This window comes from Embiotoca jacksoni, unplaced genomic scaffold (genome assembly GCF_022577435.1).
Source record: "Embiotoca jacksoni isolate LCO1_2020_lvr unplaced genomic scaffold, fEmbJac1.0.p SCAF_4, whole genome shotgun sequence".
Classification (NCBI taxonomy): Eukaryota; Metazoa; Chordata; class Actinopteri; family Embiotocidae; genus Embiotoca; species Embiotoca jacksoni.
This window is the reverse complement of record NW_027185392.1, coordinates 1,778,333-1,792,398: the sequence shown is the minus strand read 5'-3', so window position 1 is coordinate 1,792,398 and position 14,066 is coordinate 1,778,333. Positions and strand designations below refer to the sequence as shown.

The 14,066-nt window shown below is 45.1% G+C and overlaps 1 protein-coding gene across 2 annotated transcripts; it reads right to left on the bottom strand.

Annotated features, from left to right (window-relative positions):
- Positions 1-36: 36 nt before the first annotated feature.
- Positions 37-13,776, bottom strand: LOC138209683 (phosphatidylinositol-3-phosphate phosphatase MTMR7-like). Of its 2 annotated transcripts, none has more exons than XM_069168435.1 (14): positions 13,471-13,775; positions 12,440-12,565; positions 9,369-9,531; positions 8,999-9,156; positions 8,229-8,357; positions 7,970-8,104; positions 7,721-7,853; positions 7,324-7,433; positions 6,417-6,542; positions 6,276-6,325; positions 4,717-4,917; positions 4,308-4,442; positions 3,448-3,574; positions 37-2,527 (listed from the first exon to the last, which is right to left on the bottom strand). In XM_069168435.1, exons 1-14 carry the CDS (start codon positions 13,492-13,494, stop codon positions 2,174-2,176), a joined length of 1,971 nt encoding a protein of 656 aa, XP_069024536.1. In that variant the 5' UTR covers positions 13,495-13,775; the 3' UTR covers positions 37-2,173. The 2 variants fall into 2 exon arrangements, with proteins under 2 accessions (XP_069024536.1, XP_069024537.1); XM_069168436.1 differs by having other exon boundaries at positions 2,366-2,527; positions 3,399-3,574; positions 13,471-13,776.
- Between the last annotated feature and the right edge of the window lie 290 nt (positions 13,777-14,066).

Here is a 14,066-nt window from a genome sequence, read left to right as displayed (position 1 = left end):
ACTCCGTGATCGAACAATAAAACGGCAGAGAACACGTTCTTTCCCTTTTTAAACCAGTGCATTTATTGGTACACCCTTTACATCGATGGATACAGGAACACGCGCGCGCGCACACACACACACACACACACACACACACACACACACACACTGACTGTACAGACACACCACTGGCTACAGTGCACGAGTTAAAAAGCAGAGATCCAGAGAGCTCTTCAGGTTCAGTCAGGTTTTAAAACCGCTGCACAACCTTTTTTTTTTTTTTTTTTTTTTTTTTAACCTACAGAGGAAACGGGGGTTTAATGTTTACATCCGTTAAAAACTGAAGCTGCGTGACGGAAAGAAATATTTTGATCGACTTCTTTCTTCGGTCGAGGAGGAGACGGAGCCGCCGGAGGTTTAACACGACGATGTAAGGGCGAGCTCTCTCTCTCTCACACACACACCACAGTTAAAACACTCCCACCCGATCCTGCAGGAAAAAGCCGAACCGACGGATCTCTGGTTCCTGCTCCTCAGAGGGAATGTAAAGAGTTCACAGGACCTGAAATCAAGGGCTTTAAGTCAGGTCTCCACATAATAATAATAATAATACAAAAAAACAGTACATAGAACATAAATAAACAAAAAGACTTGCTTCTAGCCTTCGTTGTAAACATGATTTTTGTTCACATTTTGACTCCTTTCATGTTCCCTCGTTCGCAGCCGAGAAAACAAGTTTGTATTTTTTTTTTTAAGTGCCCATTTTTATTTTTTACATTTTTAGCTGTTTTGTGGAGCGTGTAAGACTCGAGATGTAAAGCAGGAGGAAGGTTTTAGGCTCGTTGACCTCCCAGTGTTCACACTAGCAGCTTCAGGTTGATCTGCATCTGAAATGCCTCCGAATACAAACTGATAAGTTAATATCCCAGAGAAATAATATGTACGTGACTCTAAATCAGCTTCTACTTCTATTATTACTGGAGCTGAACTAGTGACCTCTGTTACATCTAAAGGAACTGACAGCAGGTTGGGAAAACCTTGATGACCAGAATCATAATGTATTTTTTTTATCTTAAACTGAAGATGAAGGAAGACTGGAAGTACGAGGGTGGATCCGTGAGTTCAGAGAGTGTTCCTGAACGCAGCACAGTGATGCACACGGAGCAGGAGGAAGCAGCGACCCTCACGAGGAAGTATTCCAAGTGTCGTTCCTTGATCAACATCAGCACCTGAGTTCAACACGTTTTTGTGACCGCTGGTACGTAAACGTTTGTGATTTCACCGTTGGACCTGAAACTAGCAGAGAAACATCAGATTTTGGGTAAAATGAAAATCCTCAACATGCTCGCTTATAGCCGAGCGTTCCTGAGCCCATGCAGTAATTTCCACCACTGAATCAGGGCTGTTTTTAAATCAGTTCCGCCTGAGGCTTAGAAGATTGATTGGTTGTTTGATTTTGAAATGGCCCGCGCCTCTTGTGTCCGTCTTTGTTTCACTTCCTATCCTTTGTATGATTGTTTCACCTGTCCCGTCGTTGTTTTTAAGAATTTCTGTTCCCCATAAATTTGACCCCAAAATCTGATATTTCTCCGCTCCGGTTTCAGGTCCAACGGTCACAAATGTTCACGTACCAGCGGACACAAAACCGTGTGGAACTCAGGTGCTGATGTTGATCGAGAAACGACACTTGAAATACTTCCTCATGAAGGTCGTTGATCCTCCTGCTCCGTGTGCATCACTGTTTAACAGGAACACCCTCTGAACTGTTAATAATGTGATAAATAGACACGTGTTCGTCTCGTTGGCGTGTTTGATCGTCTCTCTGAGTCGTTTCGTTCCCGGCTGACTTCCTGTCACGTTTGTCCATCTCACAGTAGTTATAGTTCAAACAACAGCAACTGAGTACGCCTGAAATCAGCAGCCTGTTTGGTCCTGTGCAACAAAAAAACTTTACATAAAAAACAACAAAAAAACAACAACATTATTTCAAAAAGACAAGCAGATAAAAGCCGTTGAGGTCTGTCCCTCATCCACCGTGATTCCCTTTAGGACGAAGACAAATTAAGAGTCGTTGAGTCGTAAAGAAAAGTTAAAATCCACCGGTCCTTCAGGTTAGCTGTCCGGTCTGCTCCTCGTGTCAGAATAAAAACTACAAGGATGGCGGGGTTCCCTTTTATTCTTCCAGTCGGCCTCATTCGATGTCCGGGTCCTTGCCGTCGTCTCCGCCGCTGGACGAGCGGCTGCTGAGGTCGGCCACGCCCGACTCCAGGTCGCTGCAGGTGGAGAGGTCGTCAGGGTCGTGACTCTTGAGCTGGGTGTGCGGCCCTAACGGCAGGGTGAGAGCGGGGTCCGTGGGCGGAGCCTTCTGATTGGCCGGTTGGGAGGAGAGCGCGTGACCGTCGTCCGGTGCGGGGCTGGTGATTGGGTCGGTGTAAGTGGTGGGCGGGTCCGGCCCGCTGTGTCTCGGCTGCAGGCGGCTAGTGCTCCTCCTCGGGACCTGGATCTTCTCCCACGTGATTGGCCGACCGCTCAGGGCCGCAATCCTCTGCAAGAGACGCACACTTTAATGAGCCGCGCGGTTTAACTCCCGTGAGTCAGAGTTTAACTTCACTTCTCACTGGGATTACATCACATCATCATCTCTGGATTATTATTTTATCATGCGGAGTTCAATAAATTCTCAGTTGTGGTAATACCAGCCACATTAGCAGCGACTGAGGGACTATTTGTTTTTTTGATTTAAAGAGGAAATCAATCATTTGTGTCTGAAACATGGCTGCAGCTGACAATTTTATTGTCGATTAATCTGCTGTTTATTTTATCGATGGATTGATCGTCTGTTTGGTCAGAAAATGGTGAGAACTGTTGAGCAGCGTTTTTTTGTCCTAAATAAATCACTTTATGATCATGGAGGACGAAAGGAACCAGAAAATATTCTCATTAGAGAAGCTGCAAACACAGAAGTTTAAAAGTTTTCAATTAAAAAGGACTATTAATACATTATCAGACTAATTGCACATTTTCTGTAAATAAAAAAACGGATTAGCAAATTGCAAATAATTGTTGCAGCTCTGAAATGTTTTTTTTTCCGCTAAAAAAGTTAAATATTGTTTGTTTGGTGAGTTATTGATTGATAGACTTTGAATAAGAAGTGGGGGATGTAAGGGTTGATTCAGCTTGCCCCTTTTAAATGGATTTTGTGTTCTGGTCTGTTCATGTTGACATGCTGCAGATAGTAATCTTAAAAAGCTAAATAATATTGAACATCTATGTCTGGATCTGATCTCAAATTTAAAAAAAGAGATTTCAGAGTTGTATTTGGCCAAAGAGGTTTTTGTGATGTTGAAACAGCGATGGATGCTGAGGTTGGAGGTCGTGGTGTGTCGGATCAGGCGGTGTCTCTGTGTGTTGTATGCCTTGTCTGGAGCCCGGGTGGTGGTGGTGGGCGGTTCCTCCTGGCGCTACCTCCTGGTGATTGGTCAGCTCCTCCTCCAGCTGCTGGGACTCCTCCCTCACGGCAGACAGGAAGTCGGCAGGTGACTGGCGAGGGGGCGTCGACTTCTCCACGTGGTTGTAGAGACCTTTCCACATTCTGGAGGATATCAAGGTTGAAATATTTTTTAAGGTTTTCTGGACATTAAGCATTTTACATATTTGTCTGACTGAAAGGAAACATTTCAAAGAGAGTGGGGCTTAAAATGATCGATTTTCAGATTCAGATTGATCTTGACTTGAATAATTAAGTCGGCACCCAGTGGAAACCAGCAGTGATGTCGCCCGTTGGTTTGTGAACGTTATGAAGCCTCCAGTTCAGATTCTGTCCGTCACCATCTTGCTAGTTCGGAGTGGTTTGGAGCAGGAAGTGACCATATTTGGACGGGCTGGGGGAGGAGCGAGCGGTGGATCTGACTGATCTGATTGGAAACCTGACGATACTACGTTCTGCCCACCGATAGTTGTAACCTGACTGCAACACAGGCCTGTCAATCAAACAGACACGCCCCCAAACACATCTTTTTGAAGCTTATTTTCTAATTAATGACAGAATTATTTTTAGATGGACCGCCAGAAAACTAGTAAGAAGGAGTGACTTTAACTAACAACACCGAGATAACACGTGGAAATTTATTGACTTTGTATTTCATGAGAGAAGTTGAATGGGAGTCTACGGAGCCAACCTCTACTGGCACTCGGTGGTATTGCAGCTTCAGGCACTTCTGCATTGACCGCATTTTTCAGACCCAGAACCTACAGACACTTTTATATGGTCTGTGGATGGAGTACAAGAGTGCGTGTCAGTGTGTGTGTTTGCTGCAGTGACTCACTTGAAGCAGTAGGGGGTGGTGTTGGGTCTCAGGACTCCCTGGGTCTGGCTCAGCTCGGCCTTGTACAGAGGGTTGGCGTACTCGGCTCGGTCCTTCCACAGCTGAGGCCAAACCGAATGGCTCCGCTCACGGAGCCTGCGACCAACACAGCAAACAGACCGATTGACAATCACACTGTTCTGGATCTTCTGAGTTCTAACAGAACCTGGACCCTTGAACAGGGCAAACGGGAGCGGATCAAAAGTCTGTCCAGGTGTGTGTGTGTGTGTGTTCAGATGTGTTTATTCAGGTGTATGTGTTTCAAGGCGTGTGTCCAGGTGTGTGTGTGTGTCCAGGTGTGTACGTGTTTAGGTGTGTATTCAAGTGTATGTGTGTGTCCAGGAGTGTATTCAGGTGTGTGTGTGTCCACCTCATGTCCCTGCGCTCCTTCTGACAGTTTCCCAGGAAGGTCCCGTACTGACAGGAGTAGACGTGGGTGTGTACGGCGATGAGGAAGCGCTCGTTGAACTCGAAGGCACACGGGAACTGCTCGGACAGCTGCCACACACACTCCAGGAACTGATCGATGACGGGCGACACCTCTTTAGGATCCCCGTCCAGGTGAGCGTACCTGCATGGACAGAGCTCGATCTTTACTGCCCGTCCTGGCACAAACTCCTCAAATCAGATCAAAGTGACATGAATTCTCGCTGTGTCTTTTTTGGGGTACGACCTGGACCAATCATGGTTCATGTTGGCTTCCTGTGTCGTCGGGTCAAGAAGCTGTCAATCTGACATGCTGGACTTTTGGTCCCAGACGCCGCATCACTGTTCTTTAATGATGTCACACTACAAGGCCTGTTTGTCGTTCCCGATGTTCATATTCGGGCCTGACACTGGAAAATGATCGGCAACGACTGATGCTACGTTTTTACCGTGTGGTACCGTGTACCGTCCATGTGAACGGCGCCCTCTTGTGGTATTCACAATGTCCGAACTCTACATTTTCAATAAGCCTCGAGTTCTCGAGTTGTGACGTGTTTGCTGACATTTACAGAAATGTCAGAGGTCGTGGAAGTTCATGTTTGGTTGGATGTTCAGCTAATAAATTGTAATTTTAGTCTTAACTAGTTCATTAAGTTCATAACTTATATAATAGCTTACGTCTGAGGAAAATGTTGATCTTTCCAACGACCTAATCTTTTCTCTCTGTGACTTTGTATTGTATAACAACACCGAGATAACTCGGTAAAAAAAAAATACATTTATTGGCTGATAATTTCAAGAGAGAAGTTGAACGGGAGTCTTTGGCGCCGGAGGCTTTTTGGAGCTGACCTCTAGTGGCACTCGGTGGTATTACACTCCAAGGCACTTCTGCATCGGCCTCATTTTTCAGAGCCGGAAGCTATGAACACTTTTATATCCAGTCTGTGGTGGGAACCAAAATAGCCTTTCAGATGAGAGCTGAAACAACTTCAGTCCAGTTTCCTTTGGATAACACTTTGATAACACTTTGATTGACGATGACCAGAGAATATTCTTTGAAAAATGAATAAATAACGATGTTACGGTGGTATCAGACAACCAGAGACTATACTTTCATTTCACTGATTACATGTTGGAGATAAATCTAACCAAATGTAATCTAATTTAAGGAGCTCTCAATTATGGAAAAACATAGGAAGGGATTTTTGTATTGACCCAAATACACTGACCTTGTACTAATTCTTCTCTGTCTTTTAAGCATCTGTGTTTCTCTGCTCCGAACACGTCTCCTCATATGAACTCACCACAACCCGGTTTTCTTTTTGGTTTTTGCAGCATCATTAATACAGCGACCAAACTAACCAAGAGACACTCAATATTTATTTTTATCCAAGAGCTGAAACATCTGTTGGAGTGTTAAAGAGATTTAGAGTTGTTGTCAGAAGATGTGTAGAGCAGCAGGTGCTCCTGTCTGAGAAATAAAAATGATTTGTCTGCACTGACCTGTGGGAGAACTTGTGCCCAAAGGAAACCCAGTCTCTCTCTATCAGCACCTGGATGAGAGGAGGAGGAAGAGGAGGTAAGGATCTAAGAACTGTCTAGAGAGGAAGAATAAGAAGTGTGTCCACACTGTGTGCCTGTTACCATGAGTCCTTTCATGGTCCTGTAGTACGGGTCCAGCAGTACACTGGCTACAGAGCAGGCCTGAGCCGTCCTGTCCCAGCCGTCTGAGCAGTGAACCAACACGCTGACACCTTCATCAGCCACCGCCTGGAGGAAGAGGAGGAGGAGGAGGAAGAGGAGGAGGGAGGCAGTTAATTAGTTAATCCATGTTGTAATAAACTGTTTCAGTAAACTAATTCAAGGCATACGAGGGTGGATCAATAAGTTCAGAGGGTGTCCCTGAACGCAGCACAGTGATGCACACGCAGCCGGAGGAAGCAACAACCTTCATGAGGAAGTATTCCAAGTGTCGTCTCTTGATCAACATCAGCACCTGAGTTCAACACGTTTTTGTGTCCACTGGTACGAGAACATTTGTGATTTCACAGTGGACCTGATTTTGTGGAACAAAAAAATCTTCAAGACGCCCGCTTACAGCCAAAGTGTACCTGAGCCCTTGCAGTGATTTCCACCACAGAATCATGGCTATTTGTAAAAGCAGTGCCGCCTGAGGGCCTGAACATCATAGACATCCAATATTGTTTTTTTGGTGGAAAATTACTTCATGGGTACTTCAAGTTAAAAACGGCCATAATTCTGAAGAGGAAATTACTGCATGGGCTCAGGAACACTCGGCTGTAAGCGGGCATGGTGAAGAATTTCAGTTCCTAAAAATGTTTACCCAAAATCTGATGTTTCTCTGCTCCATTTTCAGGTCCAACGGTGTTGTCGTACCAGTGGACACAAAAACGTGTTGAACTTCCTCATGAAGGTTGTTGCTTCGTGTGCATCACTGTGCTGCGTTCAAAACAGGGACACACTCTGAAATTATGGTCAACCCGTGTGTGTGTGTGTGTGTGTGTGTGTGTGTGTGTATGACAGTACACACCCTGGCTATGAAGACTCCAGCATCCAGTACAGCTTTAATGTGTTTGAGCCAACCAGAGTTCTCGAGCCCCCACAGGAAGTCGGTCATGGATGGAGTTCGCATCTCGCCCACTGTGGGGAAGAGAGAGAGGAGGATTACACACACACACACACACACACACACACACACACACACACACAGAGAGGAAAATAGGAAAAGACGCAGTCAGAGGAAGTCAGTGTGTTTACTGATAGCAGCGTAGTGTCAATATTTTCTCCTCGTCACTCAGCTGGTTGCATGATTCGTCTCACACTGCGTCTTACTGTAATTTGCTACACGCACACGCACGCACGCACACACACACACACACACACACACACACACACACACACACACACACACACTTTGTTAAACTCACCGTCAATGATTTTCTGCTGGCTGCTCCTCATCACATGGATATTTTCGATGCCGATGAACTGCAGCTTTATGTTGGTGTAGTGGTCCTCGTTCTCGTAGCCTTTACCTGCTGCTCGGTTGGCCATGGCGTTCAGCTAGAGACACACACACACACACACACACACACACACACACAGAGCAGCTTGTTGTATATCAGTATTCTTCACTGTGGCTCTACCTCGATATAGGTCTGTGTGTGTGTGTGTATTACCTTAGGCCTGGTGTCCACCACGTAGATGTAGTCGCTCCCCGGGTTGGACTTCATCAGCGCCTGCAGCATCATCTCATCCTCCTGACAGCGGCCGCTGAAGCCCGACAGCGGCTGACTGCACCGACACACCGCTGCCTGCAGGGTGACAAAACACATCGGTACCATTGTCGGCCTGTGTGTGTGTGTGTGTGTGTGTGTGTGTGTGTGTGTGTGTGTGTGTGTGTGTGTGTGTGTGTGTGTGTGTGTGTAGGACATGTACCAGTGTGTCCTGGTGGAAGTAGGACAGGGCAGGAAACCGTCCTCGGCTCCTGAACCTGGAGCTGCCCACGATGATTGGAGGAGTGGCCGACTTTGGGACAAACAGATCTGCGGGGTAAGTGTCACACACCTGCAGGAGGACATACACACACAAACAAACAAACAAACAAACGTGATTATATGTCCTATTACTCTTATTTTTACATTAAAAAAACATTTTGAACAGAATCACTGTGTAAAGTATTACATTATAAAGTCGCCTTTCAAAATAAAACAGACTTTATTACCAAAACTAAGTGTTCATTTCCAACCAGCGAGGCTCCGCCCCCTCTCCTCTCACCATCAAAACAAACTGCTGCTAGCTAACCGCAACAACAGGAAGTGACGGAGTTTGTGGGAAATGTGTTCTTATCATGGGAATGAGGAATGTGTTGAATTACTGAACTTTGTTTTAGTGTTGAATGAAGATGATTTAAAAAACATTTAAATCTCTTATTGTGACAGTAGATGGAGCCTTTGTGTTTTATATTACAGTCACAGACTGTCTGATCTGTAAAACTACGTCACTTTTAGACACTTTTTTTTTTTTTATCACTTTGAGCCCCGTTATGGTTCTCTAAGTTCAACACAGAAAGAAAAACACATTACAAGGCAAATATTTCTGGGATGTGCAGCAGAAGGACTATTATCACAAGAAGTCAGCAAAGATTACTCTTCATCAGGGAGCTGGTAACAAAAATACAATAACACATATCCCGAAAAAAACCCGACCCTGTATTCGCTGTTGGCAGCCGTCGACACCCACAGGTTGTTGGGGACTCCCATCCTCTTGTAGTCGGCCAGCAGGTCGATGAAGTTCCACGACTCCTCTCGCTCCTCTTTGTTCACATTGGGATTAAAGGACAGGCAGTACAGCTCGCTGTACTTCTCTGAGGGTGGAGGAGGAGGAGGAGGAGGAGGAGGAGGAAGAGGACGAAAAGAAGGTAAACAAGGAGAAGAAGGAGGAGGAACAGGAAAAAGTATTATTTACAATCCCTGACTGTAACACCTGCTGCTGACATCCAGCACACATTTACACACACACACACACACACACACACACACACACACACACACAACAACAACAACAACAACAACACACCTGGTCGTGACAACCTGACCAATGAGGTGTGGACGTCCATACAGTCTCTCTCCTGAGGGACGAGAATCTGGAAGACCCGGAAGTCCTTACAGCGCAAGATCAGCTGACTTCCTGTGGGGGTGGTGGGCGGCCTCTCCACACTGCTCACCATGCTGTGCAACACCTGGAACACACACACACACGCCTGTCCTGTTACTCACTGTGGATCAAAGAGCCCAAAAGGAGGAGGTCAGAGATATACAGCTGTGTTTGGAGGCTCTAAAAGTTAGCATCAGAATTTTAAAATGAATCAAACAGGAAGTCTATGGGTCATAACGTTCACAAACCAACAGGCGAGGTCACTGCTGGTCTGGACACCGAATCTGATCTTCTCACTTGTAAATAACAGTGCAGACAGTCTGCCCCGAAGATGTGATCTGAGAAATAAATCTGATTTAGTTCAGATCAGGTAACACCGATGAAGGGTGACGAGGATTTTTCTGTTATTGCAGTTTAACTCAAGTTAATTTTTAGTTTATTTTTTACTGTAACTGCGGGGGTCAGTTGTATCAATCAGCTCTAAAAACAACAACTTCGACCGTGTGATGTGTCTTGTGATCTAAAATATTCAGGAAGGAATGTTGACATCAGTTTATGGGGAAGCTCCGGGCTTTTCTAACAGGAAGTAAAAGCTGTGTGGTGAATAAGAAGAAGAAGAAGAAGAAGAAGTAAAGGGTTGTGTGAGCTTTCTTTTTGCACACGAGCTAATTCTGTCTTCTTTGTTCCTGTTAATCCAGGCAGCACCGTGGGAAACCTGACTCCTCCTTTATGATCCAGTCGGGTCAAGAGGGGCGGGGCTGACTCCTCATCCTCCTCCTGCAGGAGACCGGAGAGGGCAGAGCCTCACACAGCGACGAGGTTGAAAGGTTTTCAACGGGCCGAGGAGGTTTTCATTCAGAGATACTCCACGTGGCCGTGTCGTCATGACGACTCCGGTGCCAAAGATTTTCACCAGCACTTATCACCGTGAACCCTCTCCAGTTCTTTACTTATAATAAAACAATTTTTTTTTTTTTTTTTGCAAGGTCTGTGAAATGTATTTTGAAATATGCAAATGAGACGGAATCTAATTAGCTATGCGCCAATTTGAATACATTTCCAGGACAGAAATCTACACATTGGATGAAGCCAGGATTTAAAATTCTTCTTTCCTTTCGTGTCATATTGAAATCAAAAGGTTTTTACAAAGGCGATATCTGTTTTTATCACTCCAAAAGTCAGAAAATACTGTCAAAAGCTATATATAAAAAAATAATAATAATTCTACATGTTTTTAGGGATCAAATATGATATAAATCAGGTTATGGATGATTTATGGAGGAACTGCTCTGTAGTGAGAATCAGACTGGGAGGTCTGGTTTGTATAAGTGATGCTGAAGAGGAAATCTGTGGCTCAGATTATGAGAATAAACCCTGATAAATAGATATGTATTACAAAATTTGAGAAATGACACAGAAGAGGAGGACCTGCAGGAGTGACAATGTGATTATTTTGTGTCTGACTGCCTTTAAACAGCCATTACGTCACGTGGAAGATTTTCGATGTTGCTGTGTTCCTTAACGAGCTTTTTCCTCAACAATCGAAAAGATAAAAGATGAAAATAATCTCCTCATATCTCTGTTTCCTTCACCTCTGAAACGTCGTGCTCGGTGAATCTACTTCGATCGTTCTGGAGTTAATCCGACGCGTGTCCCTGTCAGAACGATTGTATCTCTGTCACAACATGCCTTCGAGTGTGTGTTCACTGAATCAGAGTCTCCTCTCACTGCAGACGGAGCCTGAGGCTGCACATTCAAAAAGGTAAACAGGTTTTTTTTTTTTTTTTTTTCTGTTTTCTTTATCTAGAAATAAGAAAATATTCTAATTCTCTGTGAAGGAATAGTAGAGCTGCATGTAAACAGGTCATCCAGGGTGAGATTTACGGTGGGATATGAGTCAGCAGAGGATGGAAGAGAGACAGACACTTTAACCCTGTGAGCCCCACAGACAGCCGGCAGGGTTTAAAAGACATGTTTTAAATAATCAAAAAGATCCCGTTTATCAGCAAGAAACTGATAGAATATAAATTATAGTTGGGTTTTCAGAATAAAAGCACTAAATCTGAGTTTAAAACAGTGATATTGGATGGAAATAACTGTTTCAAATCGTTCATTTAAAAAAACAGCTGTGGCTTAGATAGCAGAGCAGGTGGTTCACTAATTATAAGGTTGGCAGTTTGATCCCTGGTTCATGCTAAAGTGTCCTTGGGGAAGAAAGGTGAATGTGTGCAAGTGGGTGAATGGAGGCGGCGAACACAGACAGGTTTGTAGAGGCGGGAAACATGGAAATACTTCAATATGTACAGCAGCTGGAGCCCCGCCCACTTTCTTTTATTTTTGCACAATACCGGCAACACTTGTTACGTCACCCGTTGGTTTGTGAACGGCCGTTATGAAGCATCCAGTTCAGATTCTGTCCGTCACCACATCCCTCTCACCGATAACCGTAATCTGACTGCACCACAGGCCTGTCAATCAAACAGACACGCCCCCAAACACATCTTTTTGAAGCTTATTTTCTAATTAATGACGGGATTATTTTCATATGGACCGCCAGAAAACTAATAAGGAGTGACTTTCACTAACAACACCGAGATAACACGTGGAAATGTATTGACTTTGTATTTCATGAGAGAAGTTGAATGGGAGTCTATGGAGCCGGAGGCTTTTTGGATCCAACCTCTAGTGGCACTCGGTGGTATTGCAGTTTATGGGAATTCTGCATCGGCCTCATTTTTCAGACCTGGAAGCTACGAACACTTTGATATACAGGCTGTTGTGGGCACTTGGAGACTTCAACTTTTTCTTCTGTGGTTTCTGCCGTTCTAAACGTGTTCCGCCGCACACAGACATGTTGGAGGAAACATGGGACACTAACTGATTATAGAGTTCAGAGGGGGAAATCTTCTGAGATCTCTCGACAGGCGGTGACGTGATGGTGGATAAAAAGAAGTGCAGCCTCCATATTGTCAAAACTATTCATCACATCTTACCCAGGTCTCCCTGCGAGTCTCTGGGTTGTTCTCGACAAAGATGGTGTGTGTGGCGGAAAGGTAGAGGGTCCCGACACTGGCCTTTCTCTGGCCTGAAGACCGGTCCAGGAGACGCACATTCTCCACCTGACAGAGGCGCACACACACACACACACACACACACACACACACACACACACACACACACACACATCGTAAATTAAAGTGGGTCCAAAAATCTGAATTTGTTACTGTTATGCATGCGGGACTACAAATATCAATTATTTTTATTATTTATTAATCCGCTGATTATATATATATTTTTTTTCGATAAATCAGTCTGCTGTTTGGTCTTTAAAATGTTAGATATGTTTTTCCAAAGCCAGATTTCCAGTTATAAATGTGTTGTTTTGTCCTGAAAAACAGTCACAACCCCAAAATATGTCATTTATTATAATGTAGGATTAAAAAAACGGAACATCTTCACATCTAAAAATATATTTTTTTAACATCAGTTATCAAAATATCTGGAGATTAATTTTCAGTCAATCAACTGATTTATTTATTGTTAATAATTGCATATGTGCCCTGTTAACTCATCTCCATCCTCCAGCATGGCGGGGTTCTCTGAGGAGGATGGGGTGCATGCTGAGTCACGCTTGGCCTGATATCTTCCAATTCATACATTAATTACATGAAAATAACTGAACGTGTGCTGCACCGCGAGCTCGTGAGCATCCCAACAGCCACACGCGCCAAGTGTGTTTATGGTGTCGTCAGTGGCTGGGTCCATTATCGGACACAGGATGGGAGCTGAACTGGGCTTCACCGCGGGGACACGAGCTGCTAGCATGGTGTCCCGACTTTAGAGAGGTCCCCCCCCCCTCCGGCTGTCCCGGAGACAGAGGACAGTGCTTCACATCGTTAAACACCACCGTTTAACGGAGGCAGAGGCAGAAGGGTGCACCGAGCAGCTAAAGCCCGGCGGCAGAGAGGGGACACTGCACAGACCAGAACCCCGACACCGGAGCTCATGCGCCGGCCGCTTTTACCTTGGGCGTCCGGATGTGCTCCATCACTGACAACCAAAATGGTGGAGATGGAGAACGAGTGGCCCGACGTGTTGTGTTTGTCAGCGGTTAGATTCCCTGATTGACGCCAACCGACGAGCTGTAGTGTCCACGGCTGCTGCTCCTGCACTGGCCTGGAACATGTCCCATGGTGTCCGTCCCGCGGCGCCCCGCCTCTGAGCGTCCAAACCGGGCTAAAAAGGTATCAGTGTCCCCTCTGGCCGTCGGTAACGGTACCCGAGCTCCGTCCGTCGCTCTTCGTCTGCCTCCGAGATAGTGACGCTGATAACAGCTGCGTTTCTGCGCACTACGCTACTACGATGACCACATACATAACATCCGGTCTAACCTTTCAGAATAAAACTCAGTACTCTCATAGTCGCAGGAAAAATTATCCCAAACATCAACAGCGGGGGTTTTCCCATCTCAAACGGACCACGTTGTTTGTAAGTTATACATTTGAAGTTAAATAAATGTTACAGTTTATTTTTTTTGTTTTTTTACGGCGACGTCAGCTTGTGTCAGTTTGAAACCCGCGCTTTAGTTTGAAAAAACAAGAACGTGTTCAGCGATTTTAT

Coding starts and splice junctions, on each gene's coding strand:
- LOC138209683 (XM_069168435.1), bottom strand. CDS start 13,494: ATGGAGCACATCCGGACGCCCAAG. Junction 8,105..8,228: donor ACTTCCACCAGGACACACTG/GTACATGTCCTA, acceptor GTCACCCTGCAG/GCAGCGGTGTGTCGGTGCAG. Junction 6,543..7,323: donor CTGGAGTCTTCATAGCCAGG/GTGTGTACTGTC, acceptor CTCTTCCTCCAG/GCGGTGGCTGATGAAGGTGT.